Consider the following 19,015-nt stretch of genomic DNA (forward strand, 5'->3'; position numbering starts at 1 on the left):
GGAAAGGCTATAAAAAGAGCACAAAGAAACCTTCCAAGGAGCCCTCGAAAACAAACAGCCGTAGTAAGAAAGCTTGCCCAATCATTTAATCTACTAGTACAGCCAGCAAAACATTCCACATCTTCTACATTGTCTATTACTGCAGATACTATGAAAATGGTGAAGGATTTTTATGAATGTGACGATGTTTCCCGCCAACTCCCTGGAAAACAAGATTTTATTATAATACATGAGGATGGAAAGAAAGAATATATGCAAAAAAGACTGCTTGTATATCATTTGCGTGAAGTATACACACTTTTTCAAGAGCAGAATCCAAATGTAAAGATTGGTCTATCAAAATTTTGTGAAATGCGACCGAAACATGTCAGGTTGGTCTCTGATAAGGACAGATAATGTGCTGCTGCCCTTACTGTGAAAATACGCAGTTAATGATTTCAGCAGCGCCCTGGAAAACAAGTGAAAAACCAAAAACCATCCAGGAGCTTCTGAAAGAAACAGTTTGTCAAACTGAAAATAAGAACTGTATGAAAAGAAGTTGCCAAGAATGTGGAGATATTGAATCCACGCTGATTACAAAAATTGATGATGACTGTGATGAGGTTCACACCAAGCAATGGAAAGGTGGACATCTGGTTCAAAAAGATATGTCTATAAATGAATTCTTCACTTATTTCAAGAATCAGCTAACGCAACTATCCAATCATATATACAATAAAAGAAGACAATGGAAGGAACAGCAGAATCAAAAATCATCACTACAACCAGGACAGCTGATTCTCCTAACAGATTTTGCTGAGAACTATGTAGCAAAATTTCAGAATGAAGTTATGGCAGCACACTAGACACACACATCAGCTGAAACATCAACGACAATCTATACTGCAGTTTGCTATTTCCGAAAATCTTCTACTGATGATGTCACAACAATATGTTTAGCAGTCATTAGTGATACACAGAGTCATGGCACTGCTGAAGTTGCTGCTTTCAATGAAATCCTACTAAACTATCTGTCTACATTAAAGCAGTCTCCTATAACTTCAGTTTATCTGTGGACTGATGGTGCTGCACAACATTTTAAAAACCGGAAGGCAATATCATACTTATGCACATTATCCAAAATTCTAGGATGTAATGTTGAGTGGAACTATAACGAGTCTTACCATGGTAAGGGCCCACACGATGGTGTTGGAGCTACCCTTAAACGCAGTGTATGGAAGTGAGTTTTACAAGGAAATGCTACCGTGCAAAATGCTGAGCAATTTTATGACATCACAAAATCTAACATTTACAACATACATTGTTTTTATGTCCCTGCTGGTAAAATTGACTCAATTGCTGCAAAATATGTAGAAGAATGGAAAAGTGCATTGCCAGTGGTAGGAATCCAACAAGCCCGATGTGTGAAAATTGCTGCACCAAACACAGTTGGGCTCTTCTCAAATACTGGAGATGTTGAACCATTTAAGAAACATAAAATAAAAGAAACGCAGGAAGAAACAAGCAGTCCTACAAAATCTACTCATTCCATTGATCATGCCATGAATTCAAAATTTTCAGAACTATCAGTTGGTGATTACGTATTGGTTCATTACCCACAAACTGGACAATATTATGTTGGATATATAATCCTTCTTAATTATGTGAGTAATATGTGTAGTGTACAATTCATGAGAAGAAGAGAGGGAAAGAACACTTACTTTGTGTACCCTACAAATGACGATATAGATGAAATATCCCCAGACCTAGTTTTAAGCACATTGCCTAAACCTAAGGAAGTTAGGGGAAAATTTATTTTCAACACAAATTTTACTGTGCTAGTTGAGTAAGAATATTATTGTACTCTCAAAAATTACCTTTTTTTAAAATTATCACTAGGATGTTCTTTACAAACTGTTCAATTCTGACTCTGTAACGTTTGTTACACTGTTGTAATGTTTGTTACTCTAAGTTTTTAATTATTTTCAAGTAACATACATCTGTAGAATTAAAAACGTTTATGTCATTTAGTTCTGTAATCTTCCTAGATTCAAGCTGTATTTTTTTTATCTGACATAAAATATTGTAAGAACAGAGAATCACAACAGTCTTTCACAACTTGAGAATCCATGTCCTTTGATGTAACGTTTGTTACATTTTTTCAAATTGTAAACCCAAGAACATACACCATCACAATATTATATTTTTGGTACTATATAATCTTCACACTCTCCTCTATTACCAGGTATGTTCCAAAGCATTGCTCTTGTCTACAGTTGACTGCAGAAAAACGTCAAATGTTCAAATCCATGTAAGAATGTAACGTTTGTTACAATGGAATGACCCGCACTCTTAGCATAAGCTAAGTTCAGAGCCTTCTGTTTATGTAATATACACATATTAGCACACAAAGTACAGATCTCAACTGGTCCCCACGTAATGCTAGTTCTGCTGCTAAGAATGGTATTTCATACCATAGAATTGTTGCAGAACACTTGAATTACATTGATATTTGGGTCATTTGAAGGACTTATTGTAGCTTGTTAAATGCTTGATATAGTATATATGCCTAATGCTTCAAATGAAATGAAACAGAAAGACCAGTAAATTCATTTGTAATTCCTGTAATATCATCACTTCAATTAAATAAAATGTGTCTCAGTGAAACTTACAGCAGAGTACGTATAGGCCAGCTTCTGTCTGATGCTTTTCCAATTCACTGCAGGCTAAAGCAAAGAGATGCACTATCACCTTTACTTTTTAACTTTGCTCTAGAATAAGCCATTAGGAAAGTTCAGAATAACAGAGAGGGTTTGGAATTGAATGGGTTACATCAGCTTCTTGTCTATGCGGATGACGTGAATATGTTAGGAGAAAATCCACAAACAATTAGGGAAAACATGGAAATTTTACTTGAAGCAAGTAAAGCGATAGGTTTGGAAGTAAATCCCGAAAAGACAAAGTATATGATTATGTCTCATGATCAGAATATTGTAAGAAATGAAAATATAAAAATTGGAGATTTATCCTTCGAAGATGTAGAGAAATTCAAATATCTTGGAGCAACAGTAACAAATATAAATGACACTTGGGAGGAAATTAAATGCAGAATAAATATGGGAAATGCCTGTTATTATTCGGTTGAGAGGCTCTTATCATCTAGTCTGCTGTCAAAAAATCTGAAAGTTAGAATTTATAAAACAGTTATATTACCAGTTGTTCTGTATGGTTGTGAAACTTGGACTCTCACTTTGAGAGAGGAACAGAGATTAAGGGTGTTTGAGAATAAAGTTCTTAGGAAAATATTTGGGGCTAAGAGGGATGAAGTTACAGGAGAATGGAAAAAGTTACACAATGCAGAATTGCATGCATTTTATTCTTCACCTGACATAATTAGGAACATTAAATCCAGACGTTTGAGATGGGCAGGGCATGTAGCAAGTATGGTCGAATCCAGAAATGCATATAGAATGTTAGTTGGGAGGCCGGAGGGAATAAGACCTTTGGGGAGGCCGAGACATAGATGGGAGGATAATATTAAAATGGATTTGAGGGAGGTGGGATATGAAAATAGAGACTGGATTAATCTTGTATAGGATAGGGACCAATGGTGGGCTTTTGTGAGGACGCCAATGAACCTGCAGGTTCCTTAAAAGCCATTTGTAAGTAAGTAAGTAATATCATCACTTGTGACTTGAGGCTATTTCTCAGCAAACTTATAAAATACGTTTAATATAATTCTCATCACACTTTAGAGGCATTCCTTGGCTATGTTTCTCATAGCCATAATTTCCTCCTGTCTGATAGTGTTTTTATACAAATTCATGTTTCAGGTAAAATATGGACACTTACTCATTGCAAGGTGATGATGGCGAGTTCAGATTAATTCAGATTACATTTTTATCTGTTCTCTGTTTATCTGTTTTCCATAAAGTGTTCAAAATTTGGCTATTAAAATAATTCATGTAGTAAATTCCTCAATATCATATAAACTTCAAACAACAGATCTGTGTTTTTATGCAACTTGAAAATCAGAAGTTATAGACAGAATGTTAACAGGAGGTCATTCACTGTTTAAGAATATTAAAATCCGATTGCAACCATGAATTATATGGTATCAAATTACTGAAAAAAGACTAAATTATTATGAGAACTACATTATGTTTCCTCTAGTCATGTTACTTCTCCAGTAGCCAATGGGGGAGTTTCGTACCTGTGACTTTTGTTTACCTCCACATTTTAGAGCAGCAGAAGAATAGACATTCTGTAGTCTTTTGCTCGAATTGTGGTTGCAACACTACATTTCTCTCTCTTCACTTGATATTTCTCCATTGCAATTTTAGCTAGCATGTTATAGGTTTCTTTTAAGTGTTGAATGAGTGAATGAATGAATGAATGACTGAATGAATGAATGAATGAATATGTGTAAATGTATGTTTAGTGAGTTATGTGTTCTCTCCATGGGAGCCTCATAGTAGGCCCATTGTACGTTCTATCTTAAGGAACTTGATCTCTTCATGAAGATATTGATGGTTCCTAACTCTGACATCTCCCGTATCCGGTCTGAATGCTGGAGCTTCAGATTTGTTTGCCTAGGACATAACACAGCATAGAACATGAACTGATTTGTCCTTACGTGCATTTCCTACACATCTGGAGATGTCATGATGTTTGTTTAGACCACGGACGCGCAAGAGTACTCGTGCCAATGAGCAGTGACATAGTGTCTCCTACTACTGACGTCCATGATGTTGAAGTGATGTTATATGAGTACAGTGAGGAACAGGCTGAGAGAGGGATGTTCTACTTTCTGCTATTGACTACAGCATGCTTGTGCACCTCACCCGAGTAAGGAAAATTAGTAGGAGATGTTTCATTACATCACAGCAGTAGATGGTGGACTTAAGCTGTTCCCCTCACTCGGGTGAGTTGCACAAGCATGGTTTAGACTGTTATAACCGGTTACTAACCCATTCACTGCCCCTAGCTTGCCTGATATTGAAGGATAGGAACTCATTTCTCGATTTAGAAGCAGACCCATGATTCACTTCGTATGGCCGATTTTATGCTTTTCCAGTAGGCTTATGTTAGAGGTTATGTTTACTTTTACCAACCTCCGACTTACTTGTGTGGCGTTATTTTTCAAGGTCGGATTCTGGTCCAACAATAAGAGAATAGACAGCTGGGTTCGATTCCCATTTGGACTGATTTACCTGATTGGGTTTTTTCCGAGGTTTTTCCCCAACCATAAAGCAAGTGTCAGGTAATCTATGGTGATTTCTCAGCTTCATCTCACTAGATGCCATCTCGCTGTCACAGTTACATCAATGCTAAATAACCTTGTAGTGGATATAGCATTGCTAAATAACCAACTAAAAAATAAGAGAATAGAGCAAAGCCCCCTCCCCTTTGTTAGATCGTTTGCTTTTGATTTGCTTTAAATATAATCGAAGGACTAGGAACTCGAGGTCTTTTTCATGCTATAAATCTATGACATAGTACCTCCAATTTTACTTCCAATTTAGAGGAGACTATCTTCTATCGTACTTTTAAACTATCGTCTTTGACTACATTTAAACCCGTGAAATTTCGATCTAGTGATAATATTTTAACCACTAAGCCATTGATGGTAATATGAATGTGATATATAATGTATTATACTGAAATTTTGTAATGTAACTAAACAATGGTAACGATGAAACTTGTATTAACATTATAGTTTTTGATACTTGAAAAATATTAAAGTAGTAGAACTTTTGATTCGACATTTAGGAGCCATGTTAATGAAAAATAACAAATTGAAAGGTTATTATCGAAACATATGAATGTATAATACTTCTTTTATGAATATACTCATGCATGTACATAACATGTGTCTTATTTCTTAATACTGTGTTATGTGTTCAAAATCTTTCTAAAACTGTCGATATATGTTATCCTTATAATAGAGACATGCGAATGAATATAGAGAGCTAAGTAATATAACAGATGAAATGATCACAATATGAATTATGCTGTTGAATAACTAATCTGCATAAATGATAACTACTTACATGTTGTAAATGCTAGACACTCTTGTGTTCTTGTTTTGCTTTGCTCTTGACTGGGAATATTTTGCGAACTAACAAATAGAATACATAATATGTAAAACTTCAATGCAACAATTTGATATTGGTTTGATTAATTTCCGTAATAAAAATAATAATAAAATATAAATTTGATTTCATTATGATCTTTCTCAAAAACCTATAATGCAACAGTAACTAATATAAGTTGCAGTAATATAGGTTAGAATTAAGTTTGTGTAACTAATGTTCAAATACACTGTAAGAGAGTGTGTAATAATTTGCTACAAATCATTGCTTACTTTTCAGTAGCATTTCTTTAAAGATCTCTTATAAATAGTGTATTTATTATGTCAATAATTTGATAGTACATTTATAATTTGTAACAGCTACTAACATTTCCTTAATGCTTAAGACCTGTTATTTCTGAAATGTATTGTAGCAGATATTAGTTGTGAATATAGAGTAGAATACCAATTATCCGAACACCATATATCCAATTTGCTAGTTATCCAGATCGATTTTGAGGAAATGTAGAAATTATTTATTAATGGATTAAAATAGTTTTCTTTACACCAAAAGACTGTGCAGTATGTTGTAGAACTTATTCACTACTGCAATATGTAGAGTTTTTATGTTTAATTTTATGTACAGTACTGTAAAAATACTTCTTTTGTTTAAATATTTGAATCTTTTGTTCTTTTAATGAAGCCGTGCTCAGTTTGTAGTTATGCTTTTCACTGAGTTTGCGATAACCCTCCAAACATGGTGATTTATTCTGATGTATGATCATCTAACTGCGTTTATATTTAACCAATGATGGATGGTGCAAACCAAAGGTATCATCATAGACACAAATAATGATCGGCAGACATAATCTAAGTTCCCTTCGGAAAACTTCGTGTGCTTTCGTGAATGTTCTATGCAGTGATAAAGTTCCAACAATTTGTTGTCAATGTTGCAAATGACTCTTAAGAACACATAACTGTTACCTACCTGAAAACCCATAGTGTTAATGTGGCAGTGTAGTAAATGAGAGGTTACAAATGCAAGACTCCACTCTGTTTTTCCTTCAGTTGTTTGTTTGTTCTTTCTGTCTTTTTATACATAATTTAGAACAAAAATATATGCAAAGGATAAATTAGGTACAAAATAAACATCCTTTCTCTACTTGTTTCAACCAGACTCTGCCCGAAGTGGACTTAAAGAAATCATGCTAAAGGAGATTGGTCATTTTTTGTATTGAAGAATGTACAGTCGCTCCAAAAAAGATTGAGCACACTCTTGATAGTGCATATGACAGAGTCCTGACGCTGCGTTCACACATGCATGTCTCTGTATTTCAGGTAAGTTTATATGTTAACTGGACTCTTATTCGGATATGGAAGAAAAAGAAAGGACAAGTCGGAGAGCTACGTGGTAGCTATGCGGTTAGCAGTATAGTACTGATTGGAATTGACCGGTGACAGTTCTAGACTGGCATAGGTTCAGATTCTCCTACTAACTTTTTAATTTCATTCCACATTGTTATGAGAGTTGTGGCTATGGTTGGTGATCTGATCTTGGTAAGTCCTTTATGCTTTCAATTTCAGTAAATTTCCTTACGATCCTTGTCACTGTATGTGGAATTGGATTGTGATCTGGATACATATCATGAAATAAATTCACCGCCTCGTGATGAGATCGTTGCCTGTCTCCATAGCCAAGCATAATTAAAATTATAATTCTTTCCCTTTCGCTCAACATCAGATAGGATGATTTAACACACTAGATGTCAGACTCAGTCCCTTAAATAAGATGTTTCTGTACAAATAAACATGATTCCATAGATATAAACAAAGGACAGTCAAATCACACTAAACAGAAGAAGTGTTTTACTTGTATTCCATGAATATAAAGAAAGGGCAGTCAAATCGTAGTAAAAAAAAAGCATTTTACTCGTATTATTCGTTAGACTTACACTTTTCTGTTTTATTGATTTAGCAACAATAAATTTGTACAGAAGTATCTAGTGTGAGTACTTTTTGAAAAGCTGTTAGTGAACATTATTCGAAAATATAAAAATATATTGATTATTCCATTTAAAATAAGACAGTTGGAGTTACTTCCAGTTAAACCGGAAGTAGAAAAAACTCAGTAGTACCGTTATCGAGTTCTTAGTATATGGCTATTCCCACACACAGAGTTTCCAGTTGCTGAACCACATGCTTAAAAAGTTATTTAGTTGGTGCGGGACTTTCAAGTATGTATATATTTAGTCAACAGTTATTTGCATATGGTAGATAGACAATTATGGATAAAAGAATATTGAAATTTAAATATGTAATTTTTTTAAGTTCAAGTTCAAAAGGGGATTCAAACCCAGTAACCCCCTCCTTACGTATGCCCCTGGATTCACTGTTTTTAAATGTTATTCAAACATTCCATTAGAAAATACAAAAGAAATCGGCTCATTTTTCATAATAAACAGTAAAGAACTAAACATTAATTAACTTTTCGCAAAATAAATAATTAACTTTCCGCACATTAACCAAAAACGCCATCTATGAAATGGAAAAGAAAAGTAACGGACTGGAATCGAACTCTCAGTCTTCAGATTTGTTGCTGTATGCCTTAACCATCTACGCTAAATTACATGTGAAAGTAGAGCTGCTGTGTAGCATACTACTAAACGTTGATGGATATGCCTAATTAAAAGTGATGTGTGTATTTCTTAACATAATATAAAATGAGTTAATTTAAAGGTCAATCAATTAAATTCAACATTCCGTTCTATGATGTAATAAAGTTGGGGATGGAGAAAAAGGCTTTATATTATTTTCCGTATGGTGTAAACAGATCGAGATGGTATAACATATGTGCTGATGTGCCCAAGAGATGCTTTGAAAATATTAAGCACTCAATCTTTTTTGGAGTGACTGTACATTGCAACAGTGTAAATTAAATATGTAATCTCTATATTCATTCCAATCTACATTCGATGGACTGCAAACTATTATACACCATGTGATATACACATTTTAAACTATAAACTTAAAAATGTATATTACAATATACGAAACAAATTCAAAATAATGTGCTATTAAGAAATCAAACTTCTTAATGTATCCAGCTCTTTGCTGATAACATAAAGTCCACTATAGTCTACTGTAGTCTATTCAGTTGTTGTTTTTCACGAGGAATGAGGGGTATTTTGATCGGTGTTCATTATAGATGCCTGTTGCTAGTAGCCAGAGTTGGGGTGTAGTCAGTATATAATACTTATATATGAAGTTGCTTTCTTTTAGTCCCTCAATCGGATCTCTGGATAGGGACTGCACTGAGAGATGCCAAGAATCGTACTAAAGTATTTATTTGGAACACCAAACACCAAAAGTCATTAGAGCCAAGTTTAATATTGAAAAGAACCATATAATGAGACAAAGAAGCAAATATAATACCAAAAGGATTGAAGTATGGTGTCAGTCCAATGCAGAAGCAAAATCCATTCTCTGTAATATAAAAAAATGAGGCTAAAAAGAATAAATTCCATGTCTCATTGGGTAGTACATTTAAAGACCGAGAATTAAAATGAAAAGGCAACATTAACGAAAAAGATATATACACTCTAAAAATTGTACAATGAAACTCTAGGTCTTTAAGAAACAAAATGGATTTATTAAAGCAAGAAGACAAGACAAAAAGCCTTCTACAGTATGCATACAAGAATCTTTTCAGATTGATGATATTTTAAAATTTTACAAATTTGCTGACTACAAAATTTTTAATCTGTTTCGTGAAGATAGAGAGGGTGGAGGTGTTGTTACCATGATTCACAACTCCATTCATGTAATTGAATCTAAACAACAATTTAAAGGCCAAATTGAATACATTAGGACAAATTTATTACTTCATAATAACATTTCATTTTCACTTGTCAATGTATATACAGTATACCTCCAGACCTAGTAATGGATGATATAGAACATACCTGTACAAACAGCGCTCAACGAGCGCGCGTGCTCCTTCGGAGTGGGAGAGCGGTGTTTACCGCTTGCCGAAAAGGAGAGGAAGATACGTCAGAATGACATAGACTTGCTATAGGTAGAGAAGAGGGAAACGACCACTCAGCTATCTAGTGGAGTGCAGTGTGTAGGCCTATTCTCAGTAACTGTTTCACGTTGCTTACCTACTGCTACAGTACAGTATGGAGGAATCTAAAAGACGGAACATAACATTTAACGATTTACAGCTCGAACTTACTGATCTTCAGTGTGACCTAAGGGCTAAAGATCGTTTGAATAATGCTACTAGCCTTGTTGAGTTTTACAAGACTAAACATTAGTAATAATATCCACGACTACACAGGCTGGCTGTGAAAATGATTGCTATGTTTGGCTCAACATTTACATTTTTAGCAACTATTTTCTATAATCAACTTTAATAAAGGCAGACATCGAACATCTGTAACTGACGTTTCATTACGATCAGTAGGCTACTGTTCCTTTCAGCTGCCAGTAGCATAAAACCTCGTTTTGATGTACTGATAAATAAAAATATAACAAAATGATATTGTATATTTAAGTAGCTATAGAATTTCTATTATTTCTATAAAATAAATGTTTATTTATTAATTAATAATAGTCCAAGATAGTTTTGCAAACACTGAACGGGAATTAATTTCATAAACACTCATAATAGTACTTCCTTTTGTGAATATTTTGTACGAGATCACCCCTTCTTCCAGTCCATCCTATACTGAGCGCAGCTAATATCTGCATTCCGCTCGTGAGCTGTGAGCCGGCTCGGAGAGCGCAAACCTTGTGCAGGCCTGATATAGAACAATTGATCCCATCTGATCGCAAGTTTATCATAGTTAGTGACTTTAACAGTAAGCATCACATATGGAATAATAGACCTTAAAATCAATATGGAAACATAATCTATTAAGAAATAGATAACTAGAAAACAAATTCATCAGATTTATAAAAAATTACTCATTGTCATCCCGGAATTGTAGTTGTCTGAAATTGGGAATAATATTAATCATTGCAATTGTGAGCTGATTCTTCCAATTCTCGTCTGTAAGTCTGGATCTCGATTTTTATTTAGCCACCATCATGTACGAAAAAAACTGTTCACATATGTAGACATTGATGCAATTTTTATAGGTAAACTAAGTAGATTTGGGTATATTAATTTCCAAAATTGTTTATGTGTATCCAAGCCAACAAAATTAGTACATATACTTTTGGCAGAAGTGCCATTTTGTAGGAGGTTAATTTCTCTCTGCAAATCTAATGGAACATAATAAACATGTCTCTTTGTAAGGAGGTTTGGCATGCAAAAAAGCAGTACCTATTATCCAGGCAAGCTAAGTGATTACTTGGGAGACTGCGGAAACTAAAAAGCTATATGGAAACATATCTTTGTTTGTTTCTTTCTTTTCTATATAGTTTATTTTGCATTGTTTTAAAAACACATACTGTATGATATTCGTCAATGGGGTGATGTGACATTAATTTGTCAAAATGTTATGTTTCCATTGTTAAACTTTACCTGTCCTATGAGATGCTACACAGCATTGTGTACAGTAAACATGTTAATCAACCCATGGAGATGTGGTTTCCAAGATTCGAACTGCAGTTCGCCAAGTTCTACTTGTGCTCCATTTGGTCACAGCATGCAGTACTGCACTTCCACAATAATATTTTGCTAGAGTGATTTTCACTTCTGAATTGATCATCCGGATTTCTGTATATCCGGATATGCCAATCATCAATAATTAGTCTGAATAATTGGAGTTGCACTGTACAGCTGTAAAAAAAAAAAGTGGTCACACTCGTGAACAGCGAATATTTTTTAAGCCCACTTCGGATCACGGTGATGTTAGACGATGCTCGCACTTGTAAAAGCAGTTTCGAAACTATGGAGTCATTTGAATCTGCGTATTGTAGAGTAGCGGTAGTGTGCTGCTTAATGATTCAAAGGTTGTGAGTTCGAGTTTGTTCAAGTTATCATTTTATTTTGTTATCATTCTTTAGCGATATAAATAATATTCAAGTTATTATTTTGACTGCCTCTGTGGTCTGTTGGTCAGCATGCTGGCTTCCAGATCAGGAGGTCCCAGGTTCGATTCCCGGGCTCGGCTCTCGGTGAATTTTTCTTGAAGAAGAGGAATTCCCTGGGTGTCTAGAGTCTGGAAATTTGTATGAATGTGAGTGTGATTGTGAGTGTGCCGGGTTAATATTAATTAACCAATCATCACAAAAATAAAAAATACATCAGGACTGTCGCTGGGCAGTAACCTGAACACATGTTTCAGCGTCACATTGTTGACATGTAACTCCATCTGTTAGGACAACCATAAAGCATCTAATAGATGCTACAGAGTTACCAACAACGAAAAAAAAAAAGAAGCTATTATTTGTATTCTGCTATCGTTCTTTAGCGATATAAATAATATTCTAGTTATCATTTATGTTATCATTCTTTAGCAATATAAATAATATTAAATTTACTATTATATTTTGTTATAGTTCTTTAGCATTATAAATAATATTCAAGTTACCATTTATATTCTCTTATCTTACTTTAGCAATATAAATAATATTCTAGTTATCATTTATATTCTGTTACAGTTCTTTAGTGTTATAAATAATATTCAAGTTATCATTTGTATTCTGTTATTGTTCTTTAGCAATATAAATAATATTCTAGTTATCATTTATATTCTGTTACAGTTCTTCAGCGTTATAAATAGTATTCTTCATCTCATTCAGACGCTAAATAACCTGAGATGTTGATACAGCGTCGTAAAATAACCTACTAAATAATATTCATGTTATCATTTATATTCTGTTATCGTTCTTTAGTGATATAAATAGTATTCATCTTATCATTAATATTCTTTTACAGTTCTTTAGCATTATAAATAATATTCAAGTTATCATTTATATTCTATTATCATTATTTAGCGATATAAATAATATTAAAGTTATTTATATTCTGTTATGTTCTTTAGCGATATAAAAATATAAATTTAATGTTAGATTTTGAAAAATACAGTTGCATCTAAATTAATTGATTTAATATGCACCCAAATAAAAAGCAGATGAACTTTACTTTTCTGCATTACACACAAATGCTTTTTCTCTGTAATGCTAATATTACATTTGACTCCATTTATAAATTGTAAAGTTCAGTGGATACATGTAATTTATCACAAATCTACATAAAATAGCTACGTGTTTATCATAATCATTTGTATGTAATATTATTACGAAAAGTGAAATTTAAAATTTATGCACTGAGCGAAGTGGCTGGACTTGCATTTGGGAGGTTCAAAACTCAGAAGTGGTCAATCTGATGTGTTTTAATGTTTTTCTGAGTCATAAAATAACTAGGAATTTAGTTATTTAAAAGAAAAATGCTGCATTGGTTTCCATTTACACTAAAAAAAAGTGCTTCTGAGATCTCAATCTGATTATACTATACAGTCTTAGAAAATTTAAATCCCAGAGGAGGCAGCGCGCATGATTAGAGGATGGGTGACCTGGTTCACAAGAGAAGGACTAGTTGAGATAATAAAATTAGTTTTGTTTCGTTGTATATCTGATCATGAGCACTGCTTTCTTTCTGGGACTTACAAAGTATCTAAGTATCTGTGCGACAAAACTTTTTTTTAAGACTGTACTTGATGACATGGCCACTACATAGCACAGGGGTAAGCATATTGGCTGATGGATGTCAGATATACAATGTACTATTCGAAACAGTTGTGAAATGACCTTGAAGTTAAAGCAATTATAAATAAAATCTAGGATTATATATGTGACTGTTAAAATAAATTAGTGGCATATTGACTTCTCCATTTTAATTGTTGTTTAGTCAACTGTCCGAAGACAGGTCCGAACCTCACAAGTGATACCAAGAAGACACTATTTATGAGGCAACTAGGTCAGGAAATAATGGGGTAGGGGACCAGTTCCTTTCCCTCTTCATTCCATCCTTCGCCGATTAGCTACATATTACACTAATCAGACTTCAGATGTATACAGACAATTGTTCTTTCTCTGACATACTGTATACCGTTAAGTGAGATGTACTGCCTGATATTAGATGTAGGCCTATATATCGGCCAGAACCTCAATCAGAGGACCCCATTTTAATTCTGATTATTAAAAATCTTGCTTCAGAGTTACACCCATTTGTAGCAGATGTATTTAAAAAAGATGGTAAATCCTTGAACAGTGAGGTAGCTTTTCTCTGTGTTTCAATATACCTGCTCCTGTTGTTTAGACATAGACCTTGAAAACTTAGAAAATTCGCAATGAATAGAAGAAATAATTATTTATATTATAATTAATTTCTCTTAGCCAAATGCTTTTCCACTGATACAAAGTTGTTACCTCATTTTTGAGTTTATTCTGTACAAAACAAAAAAAATCGCGATCATCAATCATGTGATTCCTGAAGTGGAGTGCGTTCTGTGTGTTTGGTTGTGTATATTTACCCATAGTACTTCAAGAACTTAAACTATAAATGGTGTTGTCATTCCCCACATGATAAAAACCACTGTACAGCTGAGACTGTAACGTGTTTGCCTACTGATCCAGAGTTGCACATGAGTGTGGGTTCGATTTCTGCATACACTAACTATCTGGTTGGATTTTTTCCGAGGTTTTTCGAAACTGTAAGACACATGTCAGGTAATCAATGGCAAATTCTCAGTGTCATCTCGCCAAATATCATCTTGCTATAACTAATTCCACCAGTGTTAGTCTGGTAGTTGATACAGCGTCGTTAAATAACGGACTTAAAAAACATGATAAAAGCATTGAATTGTTGTGAAACACGTGAAATTTACAGTGAGGAAGTATATGTTATGATCGTGATATTTATATTTTTTTCTTAAGAGCTGTACAAGTATCTTAAGTTGGCTGTTTGAAGTTGAAATTGAATAGCCAGATGTAACTGATAGTATATATTTTATGTTCGGGATTGCATACAAATGGTACTCAAATGGTACTGTAAGTATCAAAGTTGATTCTGGGGAATTCTTTTTAGGGAGTAGGGAGTAATTCCCATCATTGCTTTCATTATTTCTGCATTATTAATCTTTAACAATAAAATAGTCTCTAGAAATACATGTAGTGTTATAGTGGTGTGTTTCTTTTGGGGTGGGGGGAGATGTGGCTGTCTATTTCTGAGGTAGACTGTGCTTGTTGCTGTTCTCTCCATAAGGGATTGTAGTTATTCTGCTCATAAAGGATAATAGTTACATTGCAGAGTATTGATTTCATGTTTTATGTTAAAGTACTGTACCAGTTGTATTCTCATTGTCTGTCAGGGATGTATCATAATACAGGGTGAATCAAAAGTCTGAAACCATGTAAATATCTTCCATATGCTTCATTTTCGATTGCTATTGGTGTTACCAAATGCTCTACCAGTGACACATTCGATTCTAGCTTTCAGTTATCTCAAAAGCCGCCATTTTGAATGCAACTTTGAAATTTTAAATGAAAAGGCGGTCATGTAGGTACTCAAAATCATGCGAAATTTTCTGAGAAAACAATGGTGCATTCCATTTTGAGATATCTCTAATCGTTATTCAAGTTTTTTAAATATACCTGTCATAATGACACAAACATTAGTTACTGTGTCTATAGATATTTTGTAACTTGGTACACTACTAAAGAGGCTTTGGAAAAGGTATCTTTATGCAATTTTGGTAATTAACTTTTCCTGCTTAACTGTTTGGTTAACCTGTGACAGTTTCAATGCATTGTTGTGATTATTTGAAGCTTTCGTGTAACAAATTTCATGATTTTCGTGATGGTGTTATGGAAAGAGGAAAGAATTCATATCATTCTTCATTCTGGTAGGTTAAGCCACAGAAATGTTACAGCAGACAGGACGAACAGTTCCCTGGACATTGGATTGGTCGGCATGGACCAGTAGAATGGCTGGCGAGGTCTCCAGATTTAACACCTCTTGAATTTTTCTTTTGGAGTTACATAAAGAGCTTGGTATATGAAGAGAAAATTGAGAATGTGGAGAGAACATTTTGTAGCATTTCCGGGGTGATTTTAGCACAAGCTTCAATGATACAGTTTTTTTAATGTTCCACATTCTCAATTTTTTCTTTGTATAGGCCTACCAAGCTCTTTATGTAACCCCAAAAGAAAAGATCAAGGGGTGTTAAATTTGGAGAACTGGCTGGCCATTTTACTGGTTCACACCGACCAATCCAATGTCCAGGGAACTATTCGTCCATTCTGCTGCAACATTTCTGTGGCTAAACCCACCAGAATGAAGAATGGTATCAATTCTTCCCTCTTTCGATAATGCCATCACGAAAATCAAGAAATTTGTTATAGGAAAGCTTCAAATAATTACAGCAATGCATTGAATCTGTCACAGGTTAACCAAACAGTAAAGCAGAAAAAGTTAATTACCAGAATTGCATAAAAATACCTTTTCCAAAGCCTCCTTAGTACTGTATCATGTTACAAAATATCTATAGATGCAGTAACTAATGTTTGTGTCATTATGAGAGTTATCTTTAAAAACTTGAAAACGATTAGAGATATCTCAAAACAGATGGTGCCATTGATTCTTTTTTAGAAAATTTCACATGATTTTGACTACCTACATGACCCCCTTTCCATTTAAAATTTCAAAGTTGCATCCAAAATGGCGGTTTTTGAGATAGCTGAGGGCTAGAATCGAATGTGTCACTGGTAGAGCATTTGGTCTTACAAATACTGGTAACACCTATAATAATCGAAAATCAAGCATATGGAAGATATTTATATGGTTCCAGATTTTTTATTCACTCTGTAGATTAAAATATTTATTGGATTCAAAATTAATACGGTACTAATATATTTATTCCCTTGTTTCAGAACAATGTGACATCAGAAGCAGCAGTTATCAGCAGTGCAAACACTTCAAATACAAATGTTAGCACATATGGAATGAGTACAGAGTCTAATATGCATGAAAAGAGAGAAATGTCTGATCACTTTCCACGGTATGAAGGAGGTGGAGCTCCAACTTCACAAGTACAAGGATTTCAGAACAGTTCTACACTATGTTCAAATTTAAATAGGTCTACCAATAATAACTGCAGTGAATTAACTCCCAGTAATGTGTCAAGAACTACTACTACTATTACTACTACCACCACCACAACTACCACTACTACTGCTACTGTGAATAAGGAGACTGCTACTGCAGTAAGTGCTAGAAAATTACCGAAGAAGCGTAAGTTTGATCCATCAGAGTTAGAAGAATTGGAAAAGACATCGACAGAAAACCATTTTCAAAATCAGAATAATAGTGTTGTCGTCAGTGCAAGTGTGACACCTCCAGCACAGAGTGTAGTAGTGATGCCTCCACAGTCAGCAGCAGTAGATTATTCGTATGTCAGTCCCGCTCCCAAACTCTCTCAAGAAATCATTGTTCCACCTCTTATGGCACAGCAGAGTCGAACGTCTTCCATTGGGACTATAGTGGATATTGTAATAGAAGATCAGGCTCCTCGTCCAAATGACGGCATTGGTGTGCTTAGATCGGATGGAAGCAATTGTTTGCCTGTATTAACAATAGACAGTAGTTTAATTGGTGGTAGTAGAAAGCATATGCAAATTCCAGGAAGTAGAGGTGACATTGATCTTAGTGAATGGGAAGACAATCGTGTGTTGGCCAAGAAGGACAAGACTTATCTTCCTGGAGTTATACGTAGGGCTTTGCGCACAGGAGAAGTATGGGTCAAATTCGATTACTATGACGAGTTAGCTGTTTTTACCGATGTTTTGGGTTCGGGGAAATATGACGTGATTGGAGACGCAAGCCCTTCGATGGGCCAGGTAACACTTGGTGCACGTGTATGTGTTCGTGCTACGGACAACAATCACAGAGTCTTCTTCGAGGGTATTGTGTATAAGATTTTAACTTCGCCAGTGCAGTTTCTTGTTAAGCTTATTGGAGGACAACAAAGTCAGGAACTGCTAGTGAAGAGAGCAGATCTTCGACTGCTCTTGCCTCCATGGTGGGATGAACTGGAGAGCATGGAGGACGAGCCTCATCACGTAATAACTGGCACCAACAGTAACAACGGTAGGATATATCCACCAAGTTCAAATGGACAGCTTCAACAGCCATCTGTGTTACACACTCACCAACCTACTCCACCACACCCTATTCCCCTCCCACTCCACCACGTGCCCACACTGCAGCCTGCTGATGCCAGCAATTACTACCGGAGTGCTGCTACGTCTCCACTTCACAGCATGGCGACCCCAGTCAGCATCAATTCGACTAGCACAGCTCTATCTAATGGTAGTGCAGATGATCTCCGCCGACGTCAGTATGATGATTTCTGTGAGAGTGATGATGATCTCCGGAAAGAAGATATCCTCTTTCCTTTAGATGCAGGTATGTGTGTAGAGGTAGGGTAAATAAAAGTTACAGCTTCCCATTTGCAGAAATATAAGTTACAGAGTGTTTCATAACATGCGGAAATCAATACAAATAAGCCAATTGCCTTATCTCCTAAATTGAAACCTGCTCTTCCTACCTCTGGTTTTCCTGTAGTTTCCCTAAGACGTTATTAAGACTAAGTGTTGGGTGGTGCTTGAACGAATTGACTCTTTTGAATGACTCCTTCATTTGAGCAGTAACAAGCTATCTGATCTTTCACAAAGGAGTCAGTGGCTTGAGAGTGGAATGTAACTTATCAACTCTTAAACAAATGAATGAACTTAATAACAGCTCCTGCTCCCCAGTAGCCAATAGCATACCATAAATTGTCACACAATATTTGTCTTTGTGTAGAGATCAGCTTTTGCAGTAGTAGCAATCAGTGAGGGAAGTGGGAAAAAACCTGAGGTGGTATGTTACTCCAAGATTTTCCCCTGGCATACCTCCATTTGAAAAAAGACATACCCCTTCCCTTACAACATACATGATTTACATAATAA

At 35.0% G+C, this 19,015-nt stretch overlaps 1 protein-coding gene across 9 annotated transcripts in view; it reads left to right on the top strand.

Annotated features, from left to right (window-relative positions):
- Positions 1 to 19,015, top strand: part of cic (Putative transcription factor capicua) — a 113,647-nt gene that overhangs the window by 20,575 nt on the left and 74,057 nt on the right. For 8 of the 9 annotated variants that reach the window (XM_069841713.1, XM_069841714.1, XM_069841710.1 and 5 more), the window contains exon 3: positions 16,937 to 18,470. In XM_069841713.1, the coding sequence (XP_069697814.1) occupies positions 16,937 to 18,470 (1,534 nt within the window). Of the gene's footprint in view, positions 1 to 7,400; positions 7,464 to 16,936; positions 18,471 to 19,015 lie in introns of those variants that run through there. The other variant, XM_069841718.1, reaches the window with a different exon arrangement.

This window comes from Periplaneta americana, chromosome 12 (assembly GCF_040183065.1).
Source record: "Periplaneta americana isolate PAMFEO1 chromosome 12, P.americana_PAMFEO1_priV1, whole genome shotgun sequence".
In the NCBI taxonomy this organism is placed as follows: domain Eukaryota; kingdom Metazoa; phylum Arthropoda; class Insecta; order Blattodea; family Blattidae; genus Periplaneta; species Periplaneta americana.